Genomic DNA, 17,471 nt, shown 5'->3' on the forward strand with positions numbered 1-17,471 from the left:
TATTATAAGAGAAATAATACCAGGTTAATTAAGCCAGTTACCTTCTCCACTCCCCAAATGCACTAAAACATTTCACTAACCAGTAGAACAATTAATGAGGACAGTTAGATTTTACTAGGGACAAATACCAAGAAAGGGAAGGGGGAAATGTTTCAGGTAAATGAAATTACACATACAAAAGCACATTTAGTGAACTGATAATAATGCTAGCATATGTGAAAAAGAGGCTTCAGGGTAGGGGCATGCAGGAGGCAGCCGATTAATGTATTGCTCTCAGATGGCTGTTTCTCTTTCTCCCACTCTCTTCCCCTCTAAAAATAAATTTAAAAAGCTTTTTTAAAAAAGAATTCATGAGTTCATAGTGACAGTCATAAAAAAAGTAGGAGAGGAGAAGAGAAAAAGACAGCTACTCAATGTAAAAGTAATGAGAAAATTAGAAAATCATCATTTTGCAACCATCATAACAGATTCTAATATTAATGAATGAAAAGTTATGAGAAAATAGGATATGTACACACAGTCTCAAAGTAGTATGCCCCCCTCTAGATTACTTATTAATTACAAAGGGGGGGGGGCAGAATACCCTAACAGTGGAAAGATCCAGAAAACACCATCTGAACTAATAATTAACATCAGCATCACAAATAATCACAAATAATTTTTAAAATTAGTATCAGCTAGGTAGTAACCAGAATCTAATTATGAAGAAACAATAGGACAAATCCAGATTTTAGGAAATTTTATAAGACAATTAACTGAATCCTTGCCAGCTGTCTTGTAGAATGTGGGTGGAACTCTTTAATCTTTTGCAAGAGCAGCTATTGGTGAAGAGAGGTTAGCCCGTCCATTCCCTATCTCCTGGGGAGGAGAATGATGAATACAGTTTGGGGATGCTGGCAAAAAATGGGAGCCAGACAGGTTAGATATCTACCTAAGCAGGAGAATTGCTAATCTGAACTCTATACCTATCTGTAGGTACAATCTAGAGCTCATTTAGACCAATTCTTTTTTATGCATCAAGAAACTTAAGTAGACTTCCAAAGACACTCAGAGAGACAGCAAACACAGATCTAGAACAAGGACTCAATGACTCCATTACTCCTCTTAATAACTTTTAACTAGTAAAAGTAGTACTTAATTATTTAGAAAATGTAAGAACTGGAAGAGTTCACTGGACAACACTCAACCAACTAAGCCACACTGGCCAGGGCCCTTCCTCTTAAATTGTAACTGGGAGCCCTAGCCAGTTTGCTTCAATGGATAGAGCATCGGCCTGGGGACTGAAGAGTCCCAGGTTCGATTCCAGCCAAGGGCACATGCCCACATTGTGGGTTCGATCCCCAGTAGGGGGTGTGCAGGAGGCAGCCGATCAATGATTCTCTCTCATTATTGATGTTTCTATCTCTCTCTCCCTCTCCTTTCCTCTCTGAAATCAATAAAAATATGTTTTTAAAAAAGTCATAATCCCACTATCAGAGACAAATTTGGTTAATATTTTGGTGCCTCTTTTTCCAGATATTTTCCCTCCAATTATATAGATTTGTTTCCCTAAGTGTATTAGTCTGCTCCGGCTGCCATAACAAAATGCCATAGACTGGGTGGCTTAAACAACAGAAAACTATTTTCTCAGTTTCTAGAGGCTGAAAAATCAAAGATCAAAGTTCTGGCAGGGTTCAGTTTCTGGTGAGAGCCCTCTTCCTCACTTGCAAATGGCCATCTTCTTGCTGTGTCCTCACATGGCAGAGAGAGCTCTGGTGTCTCTTTGTATTTTATTTTATTTTTTTGTTAATCCTCACCCGAGGGTATTTTTTTCCATTGATTTTTAGAGAAAGTGAGAGGGAGGGAGGGAGGAAGGAGGACGAGGAGAGAGGGAGAGAGAGAAGAAAACATGTGAGAGACACATCAATTGGTTGCCTCCCACACGCACCCCAACTGTGGCCAGAGATCGAACCTGCAACCCAGTTATGTGTCCTTGACCCGGAGAACCTGAGACCCTTTGGTGGACAGCTGACACTCTAGCCACACTAGCCAGGGCTCTTCCTCTTTTTAAAAGGGCACCAGCCCTATCAGATTAGAGCCCCACCCTATGACATCATTTAAGCTTTAACACTTCCTCACAAGCTCTATCTCTACATACAGTCACATTGAGGGGTTAGGCCTTCAACATGAGTTTTAGAGGACACAATTCAGCCCAAAAGCATTCTGCCTCTGTCCCAAAGCCACAAATGCACATCCTAATCACCTTCAAAATATATTCATTCCATCCCATCAGCCCCAAAAGTCTTACCTCATTCCAGCATCAACTCAAGTCTAAAAGTCTCATTTAAATAACAACTAAATCAGCCCAGCTGGCGTGGCTCAGTGGTTGAGCATTGACCTATGAACCAGGAGGTCACGGTTCGATATCTGGTCAGGGCACATGCCCAGGTTGCAGGCTTAATCCCCAGTGTGGGGCGTGCAGGAGGCAGCTGGTCAATGATTCTCTCTCATCATTGATGTTTCTATCTCTCTCTCCCTCTCCTTTCCTCTCTGAAATCAATAAAAACATATTTTAAAAAGAACCACACACACAGAGAAACTTTCATCAAGTTAGTAACAGAAAAGAGAAAAATAAAGATAAAAATTGGCTCATTACAATAACTTTGGAAAGGACCTATAGACTTTGAATTCACAACCTGGTCTTCAATTTAGATTCTTCTGGTCTCTATAACCCTAAATGTTTGATAAATTCTATGTCCTAAATAACAAAAAAGGGGGAGGAATAATAAATCATAAAAAAATAGGTTTTCTTAGATAAAGAAAAAATGTTGACCTCTGCCATTGGTCTTACTTTTATCAGGAAAGTAGCCTATAGGATGGAAGGCAACCAATGAATTTATAAACCATAAATAGAGGTTTTCATTCTCAAAAACAATATGATGGAGGTAATATAACAAAACGGTTCAAGGCATGGACTATCAAGTCAAGTTGTCTGTGTTTGAATATTTACTTCACCACTTACAACTTATGTAATTTGTGGCAAATTACTCAATCTCTATATGCCTCAGTTTCCTCATCTGAAAAATGGAGAGACAAGAGTAAAATCTATGTCTTAGGGTTGTTGTGAAGATCAAATAAGTTAGTACTTTTTAGTTCTTAGACCAGCATCTGGCATACTGTAAGACCTCAAAAAGTTAGATGCTATGGTTCTTATTAGTAGTAGTATTACTACAATTACTATTACTACCATTTTCAACATGCAGTTGATAAGAGTTTGACATGTGGTTCAGAAAAACTATAGTAACAACAACAATAAAAGTACAACACACACACACACACACACACACACACACACACACACACACACACACCACAGCTTGAAAAATTGAAAGAGAACAGACTCCAAATCAGTCCTTTAGTGAATCCTCAAGCTGTTTTAAGAGAAATTAAGGAGAAGGTAGCAATATAGCAACAATGCATGGCTCGTTTCAAGAAGAAATCTGTGTGATTTGGATAAGTTAATCTCAGGAGAAATGACAAGTTCTCTTACTCAAACATTTATCAAACTTTAATGAGGCGTACTATACTATGTATCAGGTATTGAGCCAGATGCTAGGAATACAAAAGGAAGAATTTCTATGCCTTTAAAAACTTTGTGTTCCTGTCAAAGAAATATACATAGATCATAATACATGGTAGGTTATATAATAAATGTATGCACAGGGTACTATAGAGGAGAGACATCTAGCTAGACTTGCGGGAAGGACAAAGCGGCAGAAAGCTTTTCCAGAGTTAATGACATTAAACAAAGTCTTAAAAGAATAACAACTGGTAAATGGGGATAGAAAAAGTAAAATCATTCCTCCTGGGATAAAAGTTGGCAAATGGACAAAAAAGATGAGCACCATTGCCCTGCCTACAGCCACACAAAACCAAAAGATCTCTTCCTAAAGCTACTGGGCAGAGATCCATTGGAGGCATGGGTCTGAATATATACATAGGTGTGTTTCTAGAATATATACTGTTTACTCACACCACAACACCATCCTCCCCAATTCAAAATAAGCCACATTTGGAGAACTCACAGAAAGCTGTGATTAAGAGCTTCAGAGATAAGTTTCTCACTTACAACACTGGGCGGCAGCACTGGGCAATGGCTTCCTCTGGCTTTCTTCTTGAATAGAATACTAGAAGCAGAAAGAAGAAAAAAAAACACATATAATAAGAGGCCCGAGTAAAGAGGGGAAAAATCACAGGTACCTGTAAAAAGGTTTAGTGTTTGACGAGAGTCAAAGTTTTTATTGAAAAGAAATAGATGATCCTGCTGCTGATTTCCCTGTGCGATCCCAACATAAAGGCCAGAATATCAGAAATGACACTGGTCCCATGCAACAGGCTAAATCAGGATAGCAGAGACCATTCTGGCCAAGGACACCTGCCAAGCAGCTGTAGAAGGCTTAGTCTGTTGTTGTTTTTTTAACTTTTTAAAAGATTTATCACTGGAGGACATGTATTATTTTTAGAGAGAGAGGAAAGGGGAGAGAGACAGAGAGAGAAACATCTATGTGAGAAACACTGGTCAGTTGCCTCCCGTACACACCCCGACCGGGGATTGAACCCACAACCTAGGTATGTGCCCTGACTGGGAGTCAACCCTGCAACCTTTTGGTGTTCAGGACAATGCTCCAACCAACTGAGCCACCCAGCCGAGGCAGAGAAGGCTTAGTTTTAGAGAAGGTTCAGAATACTTAGAAAATGCAGTCTTCTAAGTTTTCCTATGGATAAAGTATAGATTTCCCCATTGGAATGATGGAACTGAAAACCTCTCCAAGACTGAGTTTCTGATGTTTAAAAAAAAAGTAACAGTGCTTCCTCCCTCATGAGGTCATGTGTGCAATTACTTATTTAAGCATACAATGCAACATCTGAAATCTACTCCAGTCCCCTTCACATTTACACTCTAGCCTTCCCAACCCAATCCACCACCATTTACCACCAAAAAAACAAATACAGAGTGCCCTGGCTGGTGTTTCTAAATGGTTAGAGCATTGGCCTGAGCATCAAAGGCTCATGTGTTCAATTTCTGGTCAAGGGCACATACCTGGGTTGTAGGTTTGATCCCTAGTCCTGGTCCTGGTCTGGACATGTGGGGAAGGCAACCAATTGGGGAAGGCAACCAATTGATGTGTCTCTTTCACATCAATTTCTCTCTCTCTCTCTCTCTCTCTCTCTCTCTCTCCCTCCCTCCCTCCCTTCCTTCCACTCTCTCAAGGAAGAAAGGGAGGGAGTCAAGGAAGGAAGGAAGGGAGGGAGGGAGGGAGGGAGGGAGGGAGGGAGGGAGGGAGAGGGAGGAAGGGAGGGAGGGGGGGGGAGGAAAAGAAAAAGAGAATTGGGTTAAAATTAACAAAAACAAAAAGCAAATACAGAGTACTGAAGCCATACAAATTAAATTTTTAATTAAATTTAAGTCTTGAGGATGGGCAGGATTTGAAAAGGCAAAACAAAAAAGAAAAAGACATAAACACTTTAACACAGGTACATAGTTTGGAAGACAGAATAGTTTGGTGCAGATCCCATTGGAAGACTGGGAAAACAACGTGGTCCAGCAACTTGCAAATAATCTGGAGTTTTCATCCTGACTCTGCCACTTATTAATAAGCTGTGACATACTGGGCAATACAGAGCTTTCCTAACATTGCCGATAAATGTGTCACTCATTTAACAGATATTTCTTGAGCACTTATTATGTGCAAAGCCTTGTTCCAGGCAATGGGGAAGTAGAGTATGTAAACCATGGTAAGGAGTTAGATTTTATTCTAGTGTATTGGGAGGCCATTTAGAGTTTTAAACACAAGAGAGATGTGACTTGATTACACTTTAAAAATCACTCTGGCCCTGCCCAGCTAACTCAATTGGTGAGAGTATAGTCCTGATTTGCCAAGGTTGTGGATTCAATCTCCAGCCAGGCACATACAAGAATCAACCAATGATTGCATAAATAAGTAGAACAACAAATCAATGCTTCTCTCTCTCTATCTCTGTCTCTCTCTCTTGTCTCTCTCTCTCCCCTCCTCCCTCCTCCCCTCCTTTCCTCTCTCTCTCAAACCAATAAACATTTAAAAAATCACTCTCGCCCTAGCTGGTTTGGCTCAATGGATAGAGCATCAGCCTGTGGACTGAAAGGTCCCAGGTTCGACTCTGGTCAAGGGCTCCGGGCTTGATCCCCAGTAAGGGGTGTGCAGGAGCAGCCGAACTATGTTTCTCTCTCACCAATATTTTTATCTCTTTTCCTCTCCCTTCCTCTCTAAAAAAAAATCAACAAAAACATATTTAAAGCCCTAACTGGTTTGGCTCAGTGGATAGAGCGTCAGCCTGTGGACTGAAGGGTCCCGGGTTCGATTCCGGTCAAGGGCATGTACCTTGGTTGCGGGCACATCACCAGTAGGGGTTGTGCAGGAGGCAGCTGATCGATGTTTCTCTCTCATCGATGTTTCTAACTCTCTATCCCTCTCCCTTCCTCTCTGTAAAAAAATCAATAGCATGTATTTTTTAAAACATATTTTTAAAAAATAAAAAGTCACTCTGGCTACTGTGTGAGATAAACTGTATGGAACAAAAAGGGAAATAGACCAATGATTGCAATTATCCAGACAAAAGTTGATGATGGTTTATATAGCAGTGTCAGTAGAGAAAGGCCTTTCAAGTGGTTGGATCCAAAATACAAAACATTTTTTGTATAAAAATATACTTAGATAGGATACTATACAAGCAATAACCCATGATACAAATATCAGAGGTAGATAGGAAGATCATAAGTCAAGTACAATTTATTTTATTTTTGTAATATGTTTTTATTGATTTTAGAGAGAGGAGAAGGGAGTGGGGAGAGAGAGAAACATCAATGGGCTGCCTCCTGCACAACCCCTACTGGGTGGGGATCAAGCCTACAACCCAAGCATATGCACTGACCGGAAATCACACCAGCAGCTTTTTGGTGCATGTGACAATGCTCAACCAACTGAGCCACACCAGCCAGGGTGAAGTCAGGTACTATTTACTTATTTATTTATTAATTATTTATATTTATCTATTTATTTATTCAGTCCACGGGCCGACACTCTATCCATTGAGCCAAACCGGCTAAGGCCTACCTTACTCAGAATTCAAATTTTCTTTATTGTCTCAAAGATATCTTGTCACAGTTGATTTGTTCAATTCATGATCCAATCAAATTGTACATATTTGGTTATTATGTCTTTTAAATCATTTTAATTCTACAGTTGTTTCTTCTTCTCTCATTTGTTATGTAGAATGCTGTACATTCTAGATTTGGCTGATTATATCCCAAGGTTTTATTTACCATGTTCCTCTATCCCTCTTACTTTCTTTAAACTGGAAATTATTTCTAGTAGTTTGAGGATTAGATTGAAATTTATATTGAAGGTGTGTGTGGGGTTTGTTTTTTTTTCTTTTTGGTGGGGTGATGGTGTCTTATGTCACTTTTAGTGATATTAAATTTCAATAGTGGATTCAACTGGTATCAGCCTATTTCATCCATTATGAAGTGATCCCACCAGCCTTTCACCTAATGGTTTTCACAGCCTAAAACCGACATAAAATTTTTAAGCAGACATAAAAATGAGCATAGTAAACTGAAACCTTTACACTTACCTCCAAGATTCAGTAATTATCAAGATTTCATAGATGATATATCCAATAAGGGGTTAATATATAAAACACAAACAACTCAATAACAAAATAAATAAATAACCCAATCAAAAACTGGGCAAAGGACATGAAAGGACATTTTTCCACAGAAGATACAGATGGCCAACGTACATATGAAAAGATGTTCAACATCACTAATCATCAGGAAAACGGAAATCAAAACCAGAGTAGCAAAAGTGGTACTTTTCCAAAAGTAAAATAACTTATTTTTCCCTCCGCCACCAATATCAAGAGCATTCCCTATTCCTGATGGCCCAGATTGAGTTGTGTTCTTTTCTGTGCAACAGACCCATTTCTGGAGATAAGTTAGTACAGCAGGACACCAAGCATGTAATAGTCTATACATCCTTTTAAAAAGCAAACAAATAAGGATATATAGATCCAAAAATCTGGGAACTAGCAGAAGAAATGCCTTTGTTCGTCTGTGTAACAAGAGGACAGTTTTTCTAGTATAAGCTCCTTCCCCAACAATCTAGAGCCAAACTACTGCCAATTCAGCCACTTCTGGGCAACACTGAGAATAGGAAAAGTAGGAGAAAAATCCTTCTAATGAAATGTCAGGCAATCTTCCAGATGCCTTTTTCTTTTTTTTTTCTTTTTTCTTTTTTTTAAGTATATTTTATTGATTTTTTACAGAGAGGAAGGGAGAGGGATAGAGAGTTAGAAACATCGATGAGAGAGAAACATCGATCAGCTGCCTCCTGCACACCTCCCACTGGGGATGTGCCCACAACCAAGGTACATGCCCTTGACCGGAATCTAACCTGGGACCCTTGAGTCCATAGGCTGACGGTCTATCCACTGAGCCAAACTGGTTAGGGCAAGATGCCTTTTTCTTTAACACAGTTTAAAGTCTTTCATTCTTGAACATACTCACAGGTCCCTCTGTTGAAAAACTATAAAGTGTTCTATAAAAAGATTTTCTCTACCTCTCCATATTGCAAATAAGACTGTTCCTACCTCATTGTCAGCACCCAAGGCATTGATTTGCTCCAATTTGTAGGTCCAATATCTGGCTTCTTCCTCTGGGATATCTACCATGAAAAAGAAGAAACCAGATTATAAGGTTAATAATTTTTTTAAAATATATTTTATTGATTTTTCACAGAGAGGAAGGGAGAGGGATAGAGAGTTAGAAACATCGATGAGAGAGAAACATCGATCAGCTGCCTCCTCCACATGTCCTATGGGGGATGTGCCCGCAACCAAGGTACATGCCCTTGACCGGAATCGAACCCGGGACCCTCCAGTCCGCAGGCCGACGCTCCATCCACCGAGCCAAACCGGTGCTGGCATGGTTAATAATTTAATCATGGGTCAATAATGCTTTGTTCGATCGGATAATCAAACTTAGAAGGGTGGTAGCAATGGACTAATTTTACTGGTGGCTTCATTCTTTCTATGAACATTATCTTGAATCTTTACAAAAACCAAAATAATGTTCTATTATTTCCACTGGACCAAAAGACTTAATATTGTTTTTTTAATATATTTTATTGATTTTTTACAGAGAAGAGGGGAGAGGGACAGAGAGTTAGAAACATCGATGAGAGAGATCGATCAGCTGCCTCCTGCACGCCCCCCAGTGGGGATGTGCCCACAACCAGGGTACATGCCCTTGACCGGAATCGAACCCGGGACCCTTGAGTCCACAGGCCGACGCTCTATCCACTGAGCCAAACTGGTTCGGCAAGACTTAATATTGTTAATGTGTTAATACTACTCAAAATGATCTACAGATTCAATGTGATCACTATCAAAATCCCAATATGTTTTTTACAGAAATAGAAACCACATCCTAAAATTAATATGGAATCTCAACAGATCCCAAATAGCCAAAACAATTTTAACCCTTTTCGGTCCAACGTGGAGGCTGACTCGACAGACCAGGTGCTAAGAGCAGGTCTGACGTCGAGCTGAGGTCTAGTGAGACAGATAACTTCAACATTCAATCCCATCAATTAATTTGGACCAGACTGTTTGAATTCCAAAAATAAAATTGGACTGCAAAGGGTTAAAAGTAAGAATAAAGCTGGAGGACTCACATTTCCTAATTTCAAAATTTACTATAAAGCTACTAGAGGCCTGGTGCACAAATTCGTGCAGGGTGGGGTCTGGCCTACCTGCCCCAATGGGGGCCCATCGGGCCGGGCTGGCCAGGGGTAGGGGCTGCAGGTGGTTGGCTGGCCAGCTCCGCCCCCAATCGGGGCAGGGGTTGGGCCGATCAGGGCCCGGATCAGGCTGGTTTGGCTGCCGCAGTGCACGTCATAGCCACCGGTCGTTCTGGTCGTCCTGCCATTCCAGTCACTGGGCTTTTATATATATAGATAGTAGTCAAAATAGTGTGGTACTATATTATGTGACATGATAGAGGTATCAGCTAATGCTATGATGGTGGTAATCATTTTCCAATATATAAATGTATCAAATCAATACACTGTACACCTTAAATTTACAGTGTTAAATGTCAATTATATCTTAATACAAATATTTTGAGTGGGAGGGAAAACAGTGTGATACTGACATAAAGACATATATAGATCAATAGAATAGAGAGCTAAGAATTAAACCCTCATATATGTGGTCAAATGATTTTTTGACAAGGATACATTCAGTGGGGAAAAGAGTCTTTTCAACAAATGTTGCTGGGAAAACTAAATATCTATATGCAAAAGAATAAAGTTGGATCCTTACCTAACACCATAAAAAAAATAACTCAAAATGATTCAAGACCTAAAACCATAAAACTACTAGAAAAAAGCAGAGGGCAAAAGCTGCATGACATTGTATTTGGCAATGATTTCTTGAATAGGACACCAAAGGCACAGGCAACAAAAGAAAATATAGACAAATTGGACTTTATGATAATCAAAAAATTTCTGCAGTAAAAGATAATACCAATAGAATAAAAAGGCAACCAACAGAATGGGAGAAAATACCTGCAAATCAAATATCTGATAAGGGATTAATACCCAAAATATACAGAGAACTCTTAAAACTCAACAACAAAACAAAAACCCAATTAAAAAATGAAGGACTTGATAGATTCTCCAAATATATACAAATGGCCAATAAGCACATGAAAACATGCTCAACAACACTGATCATTAGGGAAATACAAATCAAAACTACAATGAGATACTACTTCACACCAATTAGAATGGCTACCATAAAAAACAAAAAAAACAAAACAAAAACAGAAAATAACAAGTGTTGGTGAGGATGTGAGAAACTGGAATCCTTGCATACTATTGGTAGGACTAGAAAATGGTACAGCCACTAGGAAAAAACAGTATGGCAATATTTTAAAAATTAAAAATAGAATTACCATATAATGCAGCAATTCCATCTTGGAGTAATAATATACTCAAAAGAAATTAAAGCAGAATCTCAGAGATTTCTGCACACCCACGTTCATAGCAGCATTATTCACAGTAGCTAAAATGTGGACGCAACCCAAGTGTCCACCAATGAATGAATGGATAAGCAAAATGTAGTATGTATATTAAATGGAATATTATTCAGTCTTAACAAGGAAGGAACATATGTTGCAACATGGATGAACCTTGAGAATATCATGCTGAGAAACATGCCAGTTACAAAAAGACAAATACTATATGATTCCACTTATCTGAGATGCTTAGAATAGTAAAAAATCATAGACATAGAAAGAATGGTGGTTGCCAGGGGCTGAGGGGTAAGGAGAATAGGAGTTATTTTTAATGGATACAGAGTTTGATTTTTACAAGATGAAAAAAGCTATGGATATGAATGATGGTGATGGTTCACGACATTATGAATGTATTAATATCACTGAACTGTACACTTAAAATAGTTAAGATAGTTAATTTCATGTTATTTGTATTTTACCACAATAAAAAAAGAAAAATTAATAATGGTATATACTCATTTCTATATATTTAAGATTGACTATTACAATTTACCCCAAAACAAAACTCACCTTTTATAAACATCAGATATATACAGCATGAAAGAGAAACAATGAGGCAACATATGGATCAGAACAACTTTGGAGACATTTAGACAGATATATCTTCCTGCCTAAAACTTCACCTCCTTCCCCTCGAACTGCTCTTCAGCAATTAGTGGCAATATTTCAAAGTCTTATAATAAAACCTTCAAATAATCTACTACCTAGTTTGTGAAGCACTTCCTCATCCATAAAATGGTGTACCCTGTAATTGTTTAAAAGAAGTGAGAGGACAGGAAGAGCTGCTATGCTGCAGGTCTATAAGTTCTGATGTAGAATAATGTAGAATGATTCTCTAAGACAGTGGTTCTCAACCTTGGCTGCACATTAGAATCACCTGGGAATCTTTTTAAAATCCTGATTTCTGGACCTCATCCTCGGGAAATTCTGTTTCTTTGTTTCTTTGTTATGGGGTGGGGCCACAACATTAGTAACAAAGAAACAGAATTTCTGGAGGATGGGGCCCAGAAATCAGGATTTTAAAAAGATTCCCAGGTGATTCTAATATGCAGCCAAGGTTGAGAACCACTGCTCTAAGATACATTGTTAAGTGGAGAGCATCAGGGACACCAAATGTGTTCGAATATACTACTATTTGTGTTTTAAAAAGAGATTAAGTCTATATTTGCTTATAGATTCAAAGACTGACTCTGCAAAGATACACAAGAAAGTACTAATCATGACAGCCTATAAGGAAGAGAATTTATTTGTGAGGGAGGCTTAGTAATTTTTACTGGGTAACTTTTTAAACCACTATGCATGTATTCCTGCCTTACCCCTCAAAATAGTTTTAAGAAAAATATAGAGCTGTGATTCTGTTTACTGCAATATAATTTATAATAGTATAAACTTTGAACAAACAAAATACCCAACAAGAGGAGTGGTTAAATATATTATGGTTTAAAAGCCCAGGCCCTAGCTGGTTTGGCTCAGTGTGAACAGTCAAAATTAAAATTAAACTAAATTAAAACAAGATACCATATCAACCAATTACACAGAAAAAGGTTAAAGATTGTGAAATACAAAATGTTAGCCAAGATGTGTAGAAAAGGGACATCTTGGATACAGCTGATAAGACTATAAAATGGCACAATCTTTCTGACAAGTAACTTGGCAATACTATGAAAAGTAATGGTGCATATATTGTTTGACCCATTCTTTATTTTGTTTGTTTTTTCATTTAAATTCTTTATTGTTTAAAGTATTACATATGTCTCCTTTTTCACCCCATTGACCTCTCCCCGGCCACTTCCACCCCCTTGACCCATTCTTTAAATTCTACTTTAAGGACTTTCTCCTAGACTCACAAATGGGCACAGATATACAAAGCTGTTCATTACAGCAGTATGTAATATTTAAAAAAAAAACCCTACACGTCAATTAATAAAGGGTTGCTGAGATCATTTACCATATAGGCATCTGTTCAGACCAGCAAGATAGACCTTAAGTATAACATGGAACAATGTCCAAGATAATGTGCTTTTGTAGTTCATACAACACTTTATGCAGTTATGTGCGGTTTAATAACAAGGGATGTTCTGAGAAATGCATCTGTAGGCAATTACACCACTGTGCAAGCATCATAGAGTGTACTTACACAAACCTAGATGATATGACCTACTATACACCTAGGCTTTATGGTATACCACCATCATATGGGTGGCCCGTCATTGACTGAAATGTCATTATGCGGCACACGACTGAATCACTATATGTAATATATACATATGATTCAAATTTTGTCAAAAGAAATTTCTGCAAAAGAAATTTCTTATTTCTAAACCAAGACACACAAAAAATTAATAGTGGTTAATTTCTTTGACCACTGAAAATAGAATGCAAAGGAGGTGGGAAGAGAAACAACTTTTATTCATGTACATTTCCATACTATTTGAATTTTTGCCAGGGAATGTATTTTTTGTGATTTTTTAAAAATTTCCTTTTAAATTACTATTCTACTTATTAGTGCTACGTCATTGTTAAAATGAACAGATCATAAGTTATACATTCACTTCAAGACAATAAATGTTAAAATGTTATCACAAGAATAAGTTATTGGTGTTCTCTAACACGCAGGTATTTCATAAATCATACTAAACAGTCATAAAAAAGTAAATACTTAAATAGAATGCTCTTAGTATAGATTCTTTAATTAGCACCATTCTAGCATCAACTTTGCATCATCCCTGAGATAGGCATTATAGGAAATAGAGAGGAAAACAAGAATGCCCTCAAAAAAGATGGCTGATAAGACAAAAGACACAGGAATAAAATAAATAGCAAACAATTCGAAACGATATGGTAAAAAGTATTAAATGACATTAAAATCTAATCAAACAGACTCACCAAAAGGCAACTCAAATCTTGTATCAAGCAAAATTTTATGAGGAGTTGGGTTTTTAGTTCCACAGATCTCATCATCTTTCATTAATGTCTCTGCCTCCAATGTGGACCACTCCCCGGGCCCTTCCTAGAAAACAGAGATCTAAGATTAAACTTTACTTTTTCATGATTCCCCTCTTGGTTTAAGAGCCAAGTGTTTTTCTCTGAATTTCCTTGTTGGAGAGCTTCTGAGGGCCACTCACTTCCTGATAAGGCAAACACACCACTGTCACCACCTACCTCTCCTGCTCTCCGCAAGCCCACTGAGGAAAGAATTTCCGGAGTACCAAACCGAAAAAACAAGCATCTCCATGGATCAATATTTAATCTGTGTCATTCTTAATGACTGTGTCACTTCATGTGTTTCTATTTCTAATCAGTAAAGAGCTACTAACATTGCTAGTTAAGTAGACTTGAACTGGGGCCACAATGAAAATGAACTGCCCGTTGCTGGGGGAGTACAAATTTAACCAGAACTAAAAGAAATTCCGGAAGGAGGGTCACATTTTCATCACCCCACTCCCAGAGAAAACTCCCAGTCCATGAAAAAGATATATAGGAATACTATAGATTCTATCCACATTCAAAGTGAGTGTGTATGAAGAAATTATGCTGAATTCTAACCTGGGGAAGTGGAATGGGAGTTCAGTCTTGAAAATAATGTACAGAGACACTGTGAATACCAATTGCCAAAACTGGTAGTTCCTTAAACCCTATTAGGGTTACATGTAGAAGGAAGACTGAAACCAGTCCCCTGGGGATGAGTGACCCAAAGAAAAAAAGCAGAAAATAGGATCCAGAGTAGAGAACAGAACCCATCCAGATGGCTGAGGAAGTTTAATGGACTCCTCTCAGGAAAGTATCTTAGTGGGAAAGGTAAAAACCACAGGTACCCTAAATCAATCACACACAGTCTCTCCCTTCCCTCCTTTACCCTCCTGATATCTCTCCTCTCTCTCTCTATCTGTCCTCTCTATCTGTCCTCTCTCCCTCTCCCTCTCTCTCTCTCTCTCTCTCTCTCTTCTACCTGATAAGTTTAAAGAGGTGTTCTAGCACTTTTTAATTCAGTCACAAGGCAGAGGAACAGTACTCAGAAGGGCTGTCTACCTGATAAGTTTAAAGAGGTGTTCTAGCACTTTTTAATTCAGTCACAAGGCAGAGGAAAGACCAGACCGAAATAAAATCCCCTAAACCTCTAGGTGAGGTGAGGAATAAGCTGGTTGCATGCCCTCTAATTAGCAAGGGGGCAGAGCAATCTGAGATGTATGGATGAATATTAGTTGAATGGAGATTGAGTGGGGAGAACTAAGGCTAGAACCATACCTATAAGTGGGCAATGCAAGGACTGACCTCATTTGACTGTCGAATAGTCTTCAGTGCAATCCACACGGTACCCACCATGGTGTCCCAAATCAGTCCTTTGTTCCATACCTCCACACTTAGACCCAGGTCCAGGCGACTAATCTCACTAAAAGAAAGAAAAAAATGCTTTAAATAAAGCCAGACAATATGAAGGAAACAGCTACATTTCCTGTTTACCTTGAATATTTTATTACCAGGATTTTGTCAAGAAAAATCAAAATGCCCCAGAATGCTGCAACCATTGTTTAGATTCCTAGAAACCTATGTAAGGTATCTATAGAAAAATGCCTTTGTTAGTCTGTCCCCTCTCCTTTGGAGCTACAATTATGATTAGATTAACAGTTTCGTTTTTAAAAAAAAAAAGTGAAGCCAAGCAATGTGGGCATTACTACAAAGGCTGCCTGCGTACACTCTTCATCCACCCTTAGGCAATAGTCTTATATGTTTTCTTATTATACTAACACTGCCCACAACTTATATCTATGGATTGTATACAGGAAACTTGTAGAAAAAACAAGGCTTCTTCACAAGATTTATTAAATGGGTTGTAAGCAGAAGAAAAAACATCCCTGAGAACATCTAAATTTGATGGGAACACATGGTCAGGGACAAGTGAGGGACACTAGTGTGCCAGTTCATACCACACAGCCCCTCATTAGACATTAACTCATTAGACATTATCAGTTAAAGTAGGCACTGCCACTTATTAACAAAATGATTAGCACAGGATAATGATAAATAATGATGATTTTCCTATAATAATAACTAAGAATTTTTTTTAAAAGAAATGATTCTGGCCCTGACTGGTTTGGCTCAGCGGATAGAGCGTTGGCCTGCGGACTGAAAGGTCCCAGGTTCGATTCCAGTCAGGGGCATGTACCTTGGTTGTGGGCACATTCCCAGGAGGGGGTTGTGCAGGAGGCAGCTGATCGATGTTTCTAACTCTCTATCCCTCTCCCTTCCTCTCTGTAAAAAATCAATAAAATATATTTTTTTAAAAAAGAAATGATTCTGGAAAGAGCCAAAAACCAATAAGCAAAAGCAATGTCATGTATTGGTGGAATATCAGCTTAGAAGGGCTAACTCAAACTCAACTATAGCCTTACAGTGGAACAAGCAAACACTTATGTTAATGCTAAAAACGTTCTCCAGAAAGCTCTTGTTGAAACACAAGCTTATTTGAGAAGAAATGCAAGAAAGATGAGAAAAGGCCAATTCCAGCAGAAAAAGCAAAAAGGTATTCTCAGGAAAACATCTACTTATCACATGCAGAAATTTCAAGTTAACACGTTGGAGAAAAGCTTGGCTTCCCTGTTGTACTAGTAAGATAAATGTTCTCAGATTCAAAATTTGGGGATGTGGTATTATAGCCATAGAATTCAAATCAAATGTGTTGAAAATAAGTGAAGCAAAGAAAAATTTCCCCTTTACATAAATACAATAGAATGTAATAATGAGCTCATTTGTTCATTTACTTAATGTTTCCTGAGCACATACATATGACTTGGTTCTTTGAGGAAGACATAATCCAGGACCCAGTTCCTGTCTCTAAAAACTTCCAAGCTATCAGGAGTTGACTCACATTCATAATTCGTCTCTAAGAATAGATTACGAATCCACAAGAGAACAAAACTGCAGACATACTTCACCTTCCACATACCTCAATTGTTCCTGTAACTCTGTAGTTTTCAAAAAGAATATTTAACATATGCTAATACATTTAAATGTTTTTAAATATTTAACATATTTTATAAACCTTACATATACACAAAATCTTGGGCCTGTAATTGTTTAATCCAATGTAATTACCTTGAAAAGGTAATCAAATATTGTAGGTACGCTGCTGCTGCAAAGTACTTACAACATAAAATCTTGTTCCCAGGAAGGTTGATCACCACGCACTGCTACAGTTGTGCTCTTCACATTCTGCACTTTCAGGGTCACATACGTGTTAAATTTATCTTCGAAAAAAATGCAAAATGAAGATGTAATACTTAGTGCTCAGACTGTTACCCAATCTCACACAGCC

At 38.2% G+C, this 17,471-nt stretch overlaps 1 protein-coding gene across 6 annotated transcripts in view; it reads right to left on the reverse strand.

Moving 5' to 3' along the window:
- UNC13B (unc-13 homolog B) overlaps nucleotides 1-17,471 on the reverse strand; it is a 142,219-nt gene that overhangs the window by 88,354 nt on the left and 36,394 nt on the right. For 5 of the 6 annotated variants that reach the window (XM_023762459.1, XM_006098711.3, XM_023762458.1 and 2 more), the window contains exons 3-7: nucleotides 17,304-17,403; nucleotides 15,431-15,548; nucleotides 14,045-14,168; nucleotides 8,668-8,741; nucleotides 4,109-4,166 (exon numbers count right to left, since the gene is read on the reverse strand). In XM_023762459.1, the coding sequence (XP_023618227.1) occupies nucleotides 4,109-4,166; nucleotides 8,668-8,741; nucleotides 14,045-14,168; nucleotides 15,431-15,548; nucleotides 17,304-17,403 (474 nt within the window). Of the gene's footprint in view, nucleotides 1-4,108; nucleotides 4,167-8,667; nucleotides 8,742-14,044; nucleotides 14,169-15,430; nucleotides 15,549-17,303; nucleotides 17,404-17,471 lie in introns of those variants that run through there. The other variant, XM_023762460.1, reaches the window with a different exon arrangement.

This window comes from Myotis lucifugus, unplaced genomic scaffold (assembly GCF_000147115.1).
Source record: "Myotis lucifugus unplaced genomic scaffold, Myoluc2.0 scaffold_246, whole genome shotgun sequence".
Classification (NCBI taxonomy): Eukaryota; Metazoa; Chordata; class Mammalia; order Chiroptera; family Vespertilionidae; genus Myotis; species Myotis lucifugus.